This window comes from Zophobas morio, unplaced genomic scaffold, assembly GCF_036711695.1.
Source record: "Zophobas morio isolate AGI-343-1 ecotype UQ-CSIRO unplaced genomic scaffold, CSIRO_AGI_Zmor_V1 ptg000041l, whole genome shotgun sequence".
Taxonomy (NCBI): Eukaryota; Metazoa; Arthropoda; class Insecta; order Coleoptera; family Tenebrionidae; genus Zophobas; species Zophobas morio.
Window position 1 is genome coordinate 5,450,988 of NW_026972146.1, and position 12,136 is coordinate 5,463,123.

At 42.9% G+C, this 12,136-nt stretch overlaps 3 protein-coding genes across 3 annotated transcripts; all 3 read right to left on the bottom strand.

The window, feature by feature from the left end:
• Positions 1–695: 695 nt before the first annotated feature.
• Positions 696–7,758, bottom strand: LOC135140942 (uncharacterized). Its single transcript, XM_064071694.1, has 7 exons — positions 7,626–7,758; positions 7,262–7,573; positions 5,103–6,635; positions 3,129–4,615; positions 3,008–3,068; positions 1,998–2,039; positions 696–1,915 (listed from the first exon to the last, which is right to left on the bottom strand). Exons 1-7 carry the CDS (start codon positions 7,756–7,758, stop codon positions 894–896), a joined length of 4,590 nt encoding a protein of 1,529 aa, XP_063927764.1. The 3' UTR covers positions 696–893.
• On the bottom strand, positions 7,731–8,717 carry LOC135140944 (tRNA 2'-phosphotransferase 1-like). The gene is made up of 3 exons (XM_064071697.1): positions 8,442–8,717; positions 8,137–8,397; positions 7,731–8,090 (listed from the first exon to the last, which is right to left on the bottom strand). Exons 2-3 carry the CDS (start codon positions 8,395–8,397, stop codon positions 7,731–7,733), a joined length of 621 nt encoding a protein of 206 aa, XP_063927767.1. The 5' UTR covers positions 8,442–8,717.
• A 255-nt stretch (positions 8,718–8,972) lies between these two features.
• LOC135140883 (glutamate receptor ionotropic, delta-1) lies at positions 8,973–11,392 on the bottom strand. The gene is made up of 6 exons (XM_064071623.1): positions 11,053–11,392; positions 10,913–11,007; positions 10,684–10,863; positions 10,228–10,564; positions 9,608–10,097; positions 8,973–9,556 (listed from the first exon to the last, which is right to left on the bottom strand). The coding sequence occupies exons 1-6, from the start codon at positions 11,114–11,116 to the stop codon at positions 9,046–9,048; spliced, it is 1,677 nt and encodes a 558-aa protein (XP_063927693.1). The 5' UTR covers positions 11,117–11,392; the 3' UTR covers positions 8,973–9,045.
• Between the last annotated feature and the right edge of the window lie 744 nt (positions 11,393–12,136).

Here is a 12,136-nt window from a genome sequence, read left to right on the forward strand (position 1 = left end):
CTGCAACCACGCGAGCTCTTGAGATAAATCCCGAATTTCCCGAATAAAAATTCAGAATTTTCAATTATTCAACCCGCTCATAGTTAATTGCTATTAACCTTTAACCTTTCCGTAGTCATAAAATCATTATTTTCTCCTCTCACAATTATTTGGACTCGGTATGACGTCCACGCTCCATCCGCATCGATTCACACATGACCCGGTCAACTTAATAAATTCTTAATGCCTGTCAAACCTCGGTCAGTGTCTTCGGGGAGCGCGAGCACGTTTTAATTATCGCCGCGGTTTAAGGGAAAATCCGCCGACTTGTTGATTATCTCCCGCAGCAAAAAGCGTAAACACGATAAGGATGTGCAATTGAACGTCGCTAACGTCACGACGCCTACAATCGTGTGCGTAATTTCCGCATTGGAACCTATTCATCAGAATTTTTCTGCAAATATTGAGCTCGCTCACATTAGTAGTCGAAGGGGCTAAAAATACGTATCAAATCATCAAAATTGCTCATTCGATGCGAATATGAGAGGAGATCGCGAAGGCTGTCTGCTTGCCTTGCACCAGACGAGCTCTCTAAAGATCAATACTTAAATTGAGGCGGCTGCGTTCTTACGGAGTTTCAGTGCCTACCCCACGTTGCGGCGGAATGCTCACCTCGGACAACGAAGGATGGACCAGGACCTACTCAAACAACGAAAAAGCATGCTTCTGTTTATTCATACACGATAACAGATTATTAACATAAGAAAATTAAGTTCTACGCTTAACGTAACATATAGGGTCAAATACGGAAAGTTTTTGGTTCGAATGTTCTGTATCACTAGGAACTCAAAACTCCAACAACGTTTGACATAACAGTGAAGTAATATCAAGTTTAATGAAAATGTACAAAGCACTTAATATCTAGGAAATCTGCCACCTCTGCCGCCCCTGAAGGGTTGAGCGAAGTCCGTGAAGTTCCCTTCTTCTTCGACGAACTGATGTAGTCTGTGCGGGTGCATCGGCGCCATTTCCTCGTCTTCGATATACGACGGTCTCGGGAAGCGAGTCTGAGGTGTTCGAGGCAGTCCCGGCGGGCCTCCGTACCGCCGTCCGAAATTCTCTCTGGGATCCTCATACATCGTCGGCCCTACATCATAAAACTCCTCATGGTCATACTCATAGTAGTTATTAATCGGCCGGTCCCTGAGAGTTTTTCGGAACGCCCCTCTAGTTTTAAAAGTCGGCGGCTTGGCTTTCATCTTCGGCGGTGCGCCCACCGGACTCTCGATCTTCTTTTCCGCGACCTTTTCGGGAGTCGCCGCCGCCGCCGCCGCCGTCACCTCCACTTCCATCTCTCTCTCCTTCTCCTTCTGGATTTCCTTCCCCAGCAGCTGCGCAGGCGTCAAGTACGCTATCGAGTCGTTCTTCGGCAGTCCCTTCGTCGGATTCAAATCCTCCTCGGTCACTTGCGTCGCCACGGTCACCCTATCGTTATTGTCCACACACTGAGATCCCACTTCCGCGAAACTTTTCATTTTACGTTTTCTGCACTCCTCACACTCACTCCTCGCCGCATCGACTCTCTTCGTGTTCAAAAGCGACGCTTTCAGCGTCAACGCGACGGTTTCTTCGTCGGCGAACGAGCTGTTGGACCAGTTCGGTACGGTTTCAGCCGTCGCCTCAACGTCCACCGTTTCTTTCAAAACCCCGATTTTTTGGAGGATTTTGTCGAGGGCTACGGAGAAACTGTCCATTTCGTCGGACGTTTTCATCGGCGAAGTGAACTGGAAGCGCACGACGGGTATTCGGCGCAAGGGCGACTGATACTTGCTGTCCGCTTTGTTCCTGTGCTCGAAGGACGGCTTCACCGACAGTCTTCCGTTGAACTTGCGGTCGTCGCTCATCGCCTTGACTGCGTCTTGACACCGAGATATTACTGCAAGCAGCAGATCGTTGTATTTTTCGGGGGCGCGAACCTCGGGCCGGGTTATACAGAAGTGATATGAGATTGCACTTACCCTTGATTTTTTTCTGCAGGTGCTCGGGGCTTGAAGATTGAACTGACAATGGAATAAATCTGTTAATATCGCTTTAATGCAAAAACTTGCTTACGGGCTGTTCGCTGCGAGTTAGCGTTTAACCGAAGTTATTAATTAATCAGTCAAATTAGAAATTCACTTTGCTAGTTTCTGCATGCACCGAACGCAAGCAAGTTCCAAACTCCAGCTTTGTGTGTTCATTTCCTATGAATTATCCGAGTGTTTATTCAGTTAAGATAATCAGACAAATAAAGCACTAATTGAAAGCAAATTGTTTTGTGATATTGATTTAATGTTCACGAATTCGTCTGGGTTCAAGTCTGCTGCGTAATTAACCACACGAAAAAGTTAACAGTCTGTGTACACTAAAATCACTACAGTCCTAAAAAAGTGTATCTTTTTTTTCAGTTTATACGTTCTAAAACGTCAGATGGTCTGGCCAAGGGTTGGATTCACTATTATTTGAACATATTATTTCTAGATTTTAAATAGGATTTACCTGGCAAAATTTTGAAATGATGTCATGAAATTTTTGATGGGAATGACCAAACAAATTTTGGTTAGCGTTCTACCATGCACACGATATTCTTAATTTACATCTAGAATTTCACAACAGTCCAATATTTTCTCTTTAAGAAAATCACCAACAGATACAAACGGGAGAGCTACTTTTTCATATTCTAGGACCCTATAACCATGCTTCCCTAGCTTATGAACGATAAACTAATAATAGCGCGCTATGCGTCGTATATATTTTTCAGCACGTCAGTCAGCTAACCGTTAAATTCGACTTTACGTTTACATTTACATCGTTTTTCTGCGTTTCGTAGCCACACTTTAACACACTTACGTGATTTTGAAGTGGCGCCCTCACACGGCCGACGCTTTAAACAACCCGCGAAACGTCAACGCACTCAGAGGGCGCCACCCGACTCGCTCGCAACGAACAGCCGCCTCACACTTGCCAAACCAAAACCACATATCGCTACCTTCACACTTAGCAGTGATAGTCAGAAAATCAGAAAGAGAAATCTTCTTGTCGGCAAACAGCTAGAAAAAAAATCCAAAACCATTACACAATACATAAACCCCAAATACCCAACAAATTACTTTATCGATATCCTCCGTGCTCTCCCTCGGCGGCTCTTTTTTCGCTTCTGCGACCTTCGCTTTCACCGTAATGTCACTCAAAATATTAATCTTAGGCGAAACGAGCGCCTGCGGCTTTATGATCGGCGGCAACTTAGCCTGGGCGGGAGCGGCCGGTGGCGGCGGCGCTTGGACCGGCTGCACGTGCTGCACCGGATGCACCTGCATCACGCCCCCGCCTCCGGCCACGTTGAACCGCATCGGCTGCCCCATAACCATGCTCGGCTGGCTCACGCTCTGGTACGCGTCCCCGATGAAGAAGCTCTGGTCGTACTGCTGCGGAGTCGGGGTCGGCGGGAAGTACTGGGCGGGGGCGGGCACGGGAGCAGGGGCCTGCGCGGCGGCGTACTGCTGCATCCCGTAGTTGGGCTGGATCTGCAGCGGCGTCCGCGTCTCGTTCAGCTTATCCCGGATCTCCTCCAAGAAGGTTTTCTTTTTTTTCTCCTCGTACTTTTTCGCCTTAGCGCGGCGAAGCGGCGAGTCACGGGAGCGGCTGCGTTTGCGCGTCGAGCGGATCCAGAGCTCGCGCTCGGACAGGTTCGAGTCCATGCTCGAGGTGCGCTTGCGGGGGCGGTAAAGCGGCTCCCGTTCGCGCGGGCGGGCGCGGTACGTGAGCGGCGGGCTCGGGGAGTACCGCACGAGTTTGCGCACCTGCTCTCGGCTGGCGCTCCGCAGCAAGAACCGGCGCTCCCGTTCGCGCTCTCGCTCCCTTTCTCTGGAGAGTTTCGGCTCGCGGGATTTCTCCACGCTGCTCCCGGTGGCCGAGCGCTGCCTGTCCTTCTCCTTTCGCAAAATCGTGTTGATATCAGCTTCCATTTCCATTCCAGGGGGGACCAAACCCGTCTCCACTATTCTTAGCTTGTCGTTCACCAACTTCTGCTCCCTGTCTTTCGCTACCTTGATTTTGTCCTTGTGGATGTCTCGCTTCGTTTTTTCGGGGTCGCGTCGATCGCTCATGCGGATTTTCTCGCGAGAGCGCGACCTAGACCGCTTTTTGCTGTGAGAGCTCGACCGCTTGACGTAACGTCTGGTGAGGGACTTGGATCGTGAACGTGCGTGCTTTCGGGAACGCCGCTCCGGCGACTTGCTGACAAACCTGATCGGGGAATGGGTCCTCTTTTTCTTGTCGGATGATCGCGTACTGTTGCCAGTCTCCGATTCACCTATCTTGTCTTCATCCCAGGCGTCCACGATGTCTAAACCATCCATAAAATCTTGGTTGGAGAAGTCATCGAAGAAATCGGCAGGGACGTCTTCTTCTTCGTCTTCAAAGGAAGGTTTTTCTTCGCCGGATTTTGACGTTCCGCCGCCATCGGTGCGACTTTCGTTTGTCTCGTCACCCCCCGATACCTGCTTACCTGAAGAAGCGTCGCCCACTTTGTTGCTATCGGATTTATCGCTTTTCTGAGTCATCACGTCCAAGGGGGGCTCCGGGGTAACGGCCGATACTAAAAAAATCGAAAGTTACACAACATCAACAACCGCCATGCTAAACTGTAACGACAGGACGCGATCACGTCAAAGGACAACAATATCCCTAGGCGGCCGATGGCGTCCTGTCAAAAATTCAAAATTTATTCATTACGGCGGCATTACACATTTACGCTAATACGAAACTAGATAACAAAATTCCTCGTTTAAACATAAAAACAAACACTTCCATTGAACTTGCGTCTATAACTTATTTTGGACGCTTGCGTTACGTCACTCACTGTAACCAAAGGCGCCGACAACAAACAATCAATGGGGGCAGTCCCCCCACACTTTTAATTCTACGCCACGGAAGCCAAAAAATGCATATATATTTTAAAGGGTTAAAAAATCAATAATTTCGACTTCTCCAAACTTAATCATTACAGGTTTTAATTAGATCAGTAGATCAAGAGTGTCACCAAATGTATAGAGTGCAAAAAAAAAATGAATACAATTTCTTACCTGCGGGGTCTTCGTCAACCTCTGCAGCCAGCAAATCTGACTCTACTTCAGGTGCCAGATATCTTTCCAACCTCACGTGGAAGAAAAAGCACGCGTGCAAAAAGTTCTTGCACCGTTTGTTCAGAGGACTCAGCGTGATATTAACTCGACACGGGTCACGTTTAAATTCCATTTGTAACGAAAACCCAACGAGCAAAGGTTGGTGTAAATATTTAACAATGCACTTAGTGGCGGCAATTTCCTTATCAATATCTTTCGTGCCCGGCGGCAGCTCAGTCAAATTCCTCAAAATATTTATCCTCCCGTCAAAAATATCGTGCTCACTGTTACAAGTGAAACTTTCGTGGTTTCCGTGGCGCGTCTGCGTCGTTTTCATATTCATAATATCAGCCAAAATTTTATGAACTAGGTCGTTAACATATTTGACCCAGTCCTCGTCCTCCGTACCGTCGTCGGCTTTCTGAATTTCAATTTTATACTCAGAAGGAACTTTTTGTGTAAGCACGCTATGCAAGTCGCTTTCGCCGTTCTCCATCAATCTTAGGGAGCTGCGACACATGTGGATGAATCTCCCTACGCACTGGAGAGGCACAGACGCCGCCACATTCCTAGCGTGCTCAAAGGGGTCCTGTATACAGATCCCAGAATTGACAAGCAGCGAGTCTTTATGGTTAACATATAGCTGATAACAACTCGGCAGCCTGCAGGGTTTCACGAAACGTGTCTTGTCGATCCCGGTGCCCATGAAAACCGAAATCACTTTTGACGTGTAGTCAAACCGACTGTAAAATCTGAAAAAGCCTGCCACTAAATTCACCAACGATTCGTTCTTAAGCGCCGAATTCGCAAACCCCTGAAGCTCGAAGGCGCAATTCCACCCGTCAACGATATTCGCAGCGATATCCCTCTGCAAGTCCTTCACCGACGGTATCTTGTACGGTTCATGCTGCAGGTAAAAAATCACCATCATATATAGCGCGTAGCTCGAGAAGAAATTCACTTTCTTCAAATCGTACAAATCCGCCCAGAACTTAACCATAACCATCAGAGGGCGCATCTTGTCGTCCAGACTTAAGTAGTACCTGATCAGCTGACTATTACACACAGAGAGCTTGTTTTTTATGTTCAAGTCGCAACAGATTTGGGTTTTCGTATGTATGCACTTGATAATCGGGATTTTGGCCCCCGAGATTAATAAAACATCGCAGAATTTGCGACATTTGAAAATTAGGTTTCGAACTATTTTTAGAGTTTGTACCTCTGGGCGATTTTGTTCTCGGACGTTGGCTATGTAGACATCCAAGTCGCTGCCTTGCACGTCCAGACCTGTCACGCTTGACCCGAAGAAGTAGATTTTGTTGAGGGCGAACATGGGAGTTAGAGCTGTTGTTAAATCGTCATGGATTAGTTTTCTCTTTTTCTCGTTTGCGATCTTGTTGATTTGTAGTTTCGTTTGTAAAAGTAAGACCTGGTCGGTGAAAGACTGGGTTTCTGTTAGGCTGTCTATCATGGCCTGTCGGGAGCCTTCAGAATCTGTTAAAAAGACAAAATCGATCCATGAGGGCATTTTTGCGGTTCACGAGGACGGTAGTGACACGACTGAGGCGTTATCGAGATAACGGAAAAATGTATTTGATTAGGGAGATAACGAAGGTACAACGCGGACTTAAATAAATTTGTAACGACTGCGCAAAAAGCCCTATTCACCATCTATTTTTTAATATTTTAACGATGTGTCTTTTTTTTTAATTATAACAGTTAAATACATATTTTTTAATATACAAGGTTTTTGGAGACGATAGTTAATTCAATTTTGATGAGTGTATTTTATCATCACACACACCTGCAAAAATACGTGATTCGAGTTTACTTTCAACAGAGTATGTATACACTGGAAAATATTTTCATACGTGTAGCTAAATGACAAAAATATAATCTCCACATCGTGTCGGTGGGGCACCCTGTATATTTATTAATTATTAATTCTAACCGACTATATTTTTGACTTAAAATAAACTAATAAAAAATAAATACACTTTTTTTCTCTTTTGATCTCTACACACTTACCACGAGTGTAACTTAGAAAATAAAGTCAGGATAAAACCATAACCAAATAAGTTGAGTCAAAACTATTTTTAGATAAATTCTACCAATCTTACCAGACTTTTTAAACGATCCTTTACGCCCCACAGCAGCTTGATTGGCCCTCAAATTAATTCTTTGATTCTTTGAATTCAAAGCCGCGTTTGTGGGATGTGGAAGAGGCGTGGTGACCTGATCCCACGTGACTTTCAACTCCTGATTAAATAAATTGTGTACTTTATAAATGATTAGGGAGTGAGCCCTCTTATCCTGAAAAATGTAATCAATTGCGATTTTCCCATCATGTTCCGTGACTTTTTTAGTTCCTATAGTACCGAATTGACTGAAATAATTATGAACGTCGCCAATTCTATTACTGTCAAAACCACCTACATAATTATGGATTATTGATGCAGCAATAAAACAAACATAAATAAATACCAGTGACTGTAATTTTATGAGGAGTATAATGCATGTGCTTCTTCCCCATAACGTGCATCTTCCATACTGACGAAAGCACGCGATTTTTACAAATCCTGCAATCTATTACTTGCTTGTACCCCCTTGTAGCCATCTTGTTTCAATTTTTTGAAAATACTTAGGTTCTATAATCCCGTTTTCATCACCTGGACTCAAAATAACGCCATTAGCGGACTTGTAAAACTTCAGTCCTTCACTAAGCGCTTTCGCCAAATCTATATAAACAAAAACCTCCGCTGAACTCCTGATTCCACTAATCACAGTTTTGCTATTTGGAAGATCATAACTGAAATGTACGTGATTTCTATTCATGCGACTCAAGCCCGTGCTTTTAATCGCGTCCAAGTTCCTCAAGTATGTCCCATGAATCACATTTGAGACCTCTGATGGATCTGCGACAGGAACCAACTCAAGATCTTGCACGCTCTAAAACAGGACATTACACAAAATTCTGCCTGTGCTGCTAAATCACCTTCAGCGAATGCCCCTGATTCGCTCTAATTTCCACAACCCCTTGTTTCTCCCTCAGAAAAAACCTCTGCTTGTCGTTATTAGCAACAACCCTCCGTACGTCATCTAGAGTGTACTTCCCTTTCAGCTGTCGGTGGTTTAGTATTTCCGTAACCGGTATAAAGCCCTCGGAGTCTAGAGATAGCCCCTCTTTCGCAGCCGCGTGTCTCAGAAGCCAAGATAACGTCTTACTGAGAACTACGTCGCTTCTAGCTTTTGACATCTGCAAAATGTGGTCAAGGGGGCAATGGAAACTTACGCACTCACCGAAGTCTCCGACAGGTTTAATAGAGCAGGCTTTTTGGTAATCACAACATGAATTTTTTTGAGGGCTCTTGGTTAGGTAAGCACGCCATTAAGTTGGCAATCATCAAGGTCGTTGGGGCGGCTTGCACTTAATGAAATTTGTCTAAAAAGACCGCAGAAAGTATATTGTAGTCACTTTCTCTTAATTTGGGTGCACTAGTATACTCTACATTCTTCATAAGGACTTGCCAAACAAAAAATAAAAAATAGTTCACCGGCGTCTGAGATCACGTCCTGTTGTTAGAGTAGATGTGTCTAAGAAAACGGAGATGAAACGTGAAAATGTTTGTGTTGTAACTCTAAACACTTCCAACTTTAACATTTAGAGAATACTTTGCTCTGACTGGTCAATTTCACAACTTGCGTTGAATTATTAATAATTGTTGTAATTAATTATTCATTAATTTATTCCACAATTAAAACACAACAAGAACTCAAGAACACTTATCAAACCAACATGTCAAAAATACAACATCTATAGAACATTTATTTTTAAATTCAAAGACACAATCAAACTTCAACTTCCTAAAACATCTACTACTTTGGAAAACACTTCAATCACAAATCAATTCGTGTACTGAAAAAGTAAAGCAGAAGGTGTGCGCATTGGTATCATCTTCGGCCTTCCACCCACCGAGTCATAGACCCAATATTCCCTCCCATTGATACTCTTCTTCTTGATATTCTCATTCTTACTGGACGGATTAAAGAGTGTGTAGTATGATGGAGGCGGCGTTATAAACTTCGAAGGAGGTTGCGCAAAATGCCCCAACTTCTCATAATTGTTGTTGAAATTAACCTGCAAAGTATGTTTCTGGGGGTGCTGCAAGAAAGCAGGAGGAGTGGCTTTGCTGGTTTTCAGTTTCTTGTTTTGGTAGTAACGAATCAGCAACTCTATAATGAAGATGAGGGCGGAAATGACGAAACCTCCTCCCACGATTTCGTAGGTCATGAGGAGGTCCGAGTTGCGCAGTTGACGTTCTTTGTTGCCTAAGTTCAGAGGGCAGATTTCGGTGTCTGGGAGTTCTTCGCGGAGCTTGAATTTGATTATTCCGGATTCTACCAAGTACTGAATACTAAAAAAAAAAATAGTTTTATTTTTTTATTAGTGTAAAATAAGTACTCACGCTGAGTCAAACAAGGGTTTATATTTGAAGTCCTTGGAATAGGCAAAGGCTCTTGAAAAAGACGCCACCGACCAACTCGTGATGACATAAGTACATCTCTTTGGTTCCTCAATTTCCTTCTTTGTTTTTTCTTTGTAGTCGTCGTACATGATGTATTCCACTATAGGTTTCTCTCTTATAAACATCATATCTTTTTTGTCGACGTAAATATTTAAAATATCTTTGTTTGAGGCCGACGTAAAATGCTGCGCTTTTCCCAGCAGTCGTCCAAGGTCGGTCAAAATATCAGTGTTATTGTACGTAATCGTGTCCTCCAATGCGTTTCCTTTTGTTGTTAACCATTTCGACTTTTTCGCACCGATGTCTTTAGGTTCCGTAATAGGCAAAGTAAATTTCGACAAAGTCAAAAACGCTGTCAAGTTCGCAGTGTAGAAAGCTGTCAAGATGGTGATGAAGATCCACCATGTTGAAAACAGTAGCCTTGACGAATCTGCAACGAATGTTACGCCACTGGTGAACAAATATTTGTGTTTGTATGCACGACTGCATATGTTTTTTCACAAAATGAGGTCTCATTATCGACTAATAAATTACAACTAATGGATAAACAAATTCTTCACCTGTCATGGGGTTCAGCGTCGTCCCTTGTTTTAACAAAGCGCCATAAACGAACCAGATGCACGAACCCAAAGCGAATACTTTGTTTTCGTCTTCTTTGCATAGTTTGGATTGGAGATAGATTATTAGGTGGATGACAGGACCCACCACTACTAAAGAAAGTAAAATTAAAAGCCAAACTGGTAGAGTGAAGGGTGCCAATAAGCCGGAACCCGTCGCCGAGGCTTCGGGCCGCTTCATCAACACTACCCACTCTCCCGTATCCAGACTGGGAGAATAAGAAATTTCTGTAGAGTACTCGGTCAGAACTGGGTGAAAACCGGCAGATATGTTGACTTTCTAAAATAAAAACCTATAATTAAATTTGATGGTTGCAAAAGTGGCGCAGTATCTAGTACATTAAAGGAACCCAAATTCCAAAAAAGCAAAAATTACAACAAAATTGGCGTTTAAAGTACCTTTTGTTTTAACATCTGCAAAATGCCCTTCTTGTTTGACGCCCATTCGTTATACTGCGGTTTTACTATTGTGTAATTAAAATGAAATTTTCTTTGAAGAATATTGAGAAGATCGAAAGCGACCCCGGTTCCTACTATAGTCCCATTTCTATAGTCAATGAAGCCGCTCAATCTGTCATTCTAAAAAATCAGTAATTTAAATCAAGCACCGACCTTCTTAAAATTTTACTTTAATCGTAGTAATTCTTAAATTTTCCTCTCTTAGTTCTGTGGCTAACTGCAGAAGGTAGGTCTTGCGTAGGTTTAAGGGAACGTCGTAGTAGTCTGAAACTTGCTGATGAGAACGGATAAACAAAATTGGCTAATTACCGGCGTCGTCGGTGCATGTTGCGTTTAGACACAAAGCAGCTAAGGCTATTTCGATAAGGCCCATTTGCCTATTTTTTCTTGGAGCGGATACACATTTTTAAAATCTGGTTAATGCTCGAAGGATTCCCAAGCACTGTCCGCCTAACATAATTTTTACCATAAATGGCGCATGTCTTGTTATGACGTGTTCCTAGAAGAGTCTATTAAGGGCATTTATTATGCATGAAAGGCTATTATTATGAATGCTTTTAGAGCGGCTAAAACAAAAAATGTTTACTGTTCGCCCTCTTACGACCTACTGATGGCGGCAATGTAAACACATTGGAGTCGATGGGAAGTTAATTTGTAGCTAATTAGCTACAAGCTAAGAGGAAATATAAGTGATTTTTGACAACAATCAAAGATAAAGTAATTAGTAAAATTAGTGGAGAGTTCGAAATACATAATCATTATGGTGATTGTGGATTTTTAGTATTCGTTTGTTGGAATATTAATGAAAAAACGTTCGCTAAGTAAATGTACTTTTTATTGATCTGTCATATAATGTGGACATCAATTTGTTACGGCCTTGAAAATAATCGTAAAAATCTATCATTCGGTAGGGTTGAACGGTGAAGTAAAATTATACCCTTTTTGTTTACTTGGGATGGTATTCTGATCTATTTACGGACGGTTTGGCGGAGGCGCCGGGTCTTTCCACTTGATAATCAAGAATATGTTCGTAGCTTTTTAATCTAATATTGTACTTGTAATTAATTAATTAAATTTAAATTTGTTTAAAATTTAAAACAACGGCGTTGAACAGAAACACGACAAAAATCCCTAAGCCATAGTTACACCTACAAAATATTTTTTTTAACTGAAGTCAATATAGTAACACGTTGACAACATTTTTTTGAGTTTATAATGTTCTCTTGGGGTTAATAATAATATTAGGGACGTCAACATGGTCAGAACAAGGTCGTTAATCACATTTGTCAGGTGTTATTTACTAATAAATTATGTTGCTAAATTGAGAATTATTATTTTTCCAGTGTGAGTTTCGGTTAGTAACTTATTTTAATACCTTATGGCAAGGCCATTT

Bases quoted from the DNA above. Each gene is read 5' to 3' on its own strand.
- LOC135140942 (XM_064071694.1), bottom strand. From the start codon at position 7,758: ATGGCTACAAGGGGGTACAAGCAAGTAATAGATTGCAGGATTTGTAAA. The intron at 7,574-7,625 runs GTATTTATTTAT...ATAATTATGTAG, and splicing joins TCATAAAATTACAGTCACTG to GTGGTTTTGACAGTAATAGA. The intron at 6,636-7,261 runs GTAAGATTGGTA...TCTTTTTAACAG, and splicing joins AGGATCGTTTAAAAAGTCTG to ATTCTGAAGGCTCCCGACAG.
- LOC135140944 (XM_064071697.1), bottom strand. From the start codon at position 8,397: ATGTCAAAAGCTAGAAGCGACGTAGTTCTCAGTAAGACGTTATCTTGG. The intron at 8,091-8,136 runs GTGATTTAGCAG...GTCCTGTTTTAG, and splicing joins ATCAGGGGCATTCGCTGAAG to AGCGTGCAAGATCTTGAGTT.
- LOC135140883 (XM_064071623.1), bottom strand. From the start codon at position 11,116: ATGGGCCTTATCGAAATAGCCTTAGCTGCTTTGTGTCTAAACGCAACA. The intron at 11,008-11,052 runs GTAATTAGCCAA...AGCAAGTTTCAG, and splicing joins AACATGCACCGACGACGCCG to ACTACTACGACGTTCCCTTA. The intron at 10,098-10,227 runs GTGAAGAATTTG...CATTCGTTGCAG, and splicing joins GACGCTGAACCCCATGACAG to ATTCGTCAAGGCTACTGTTT.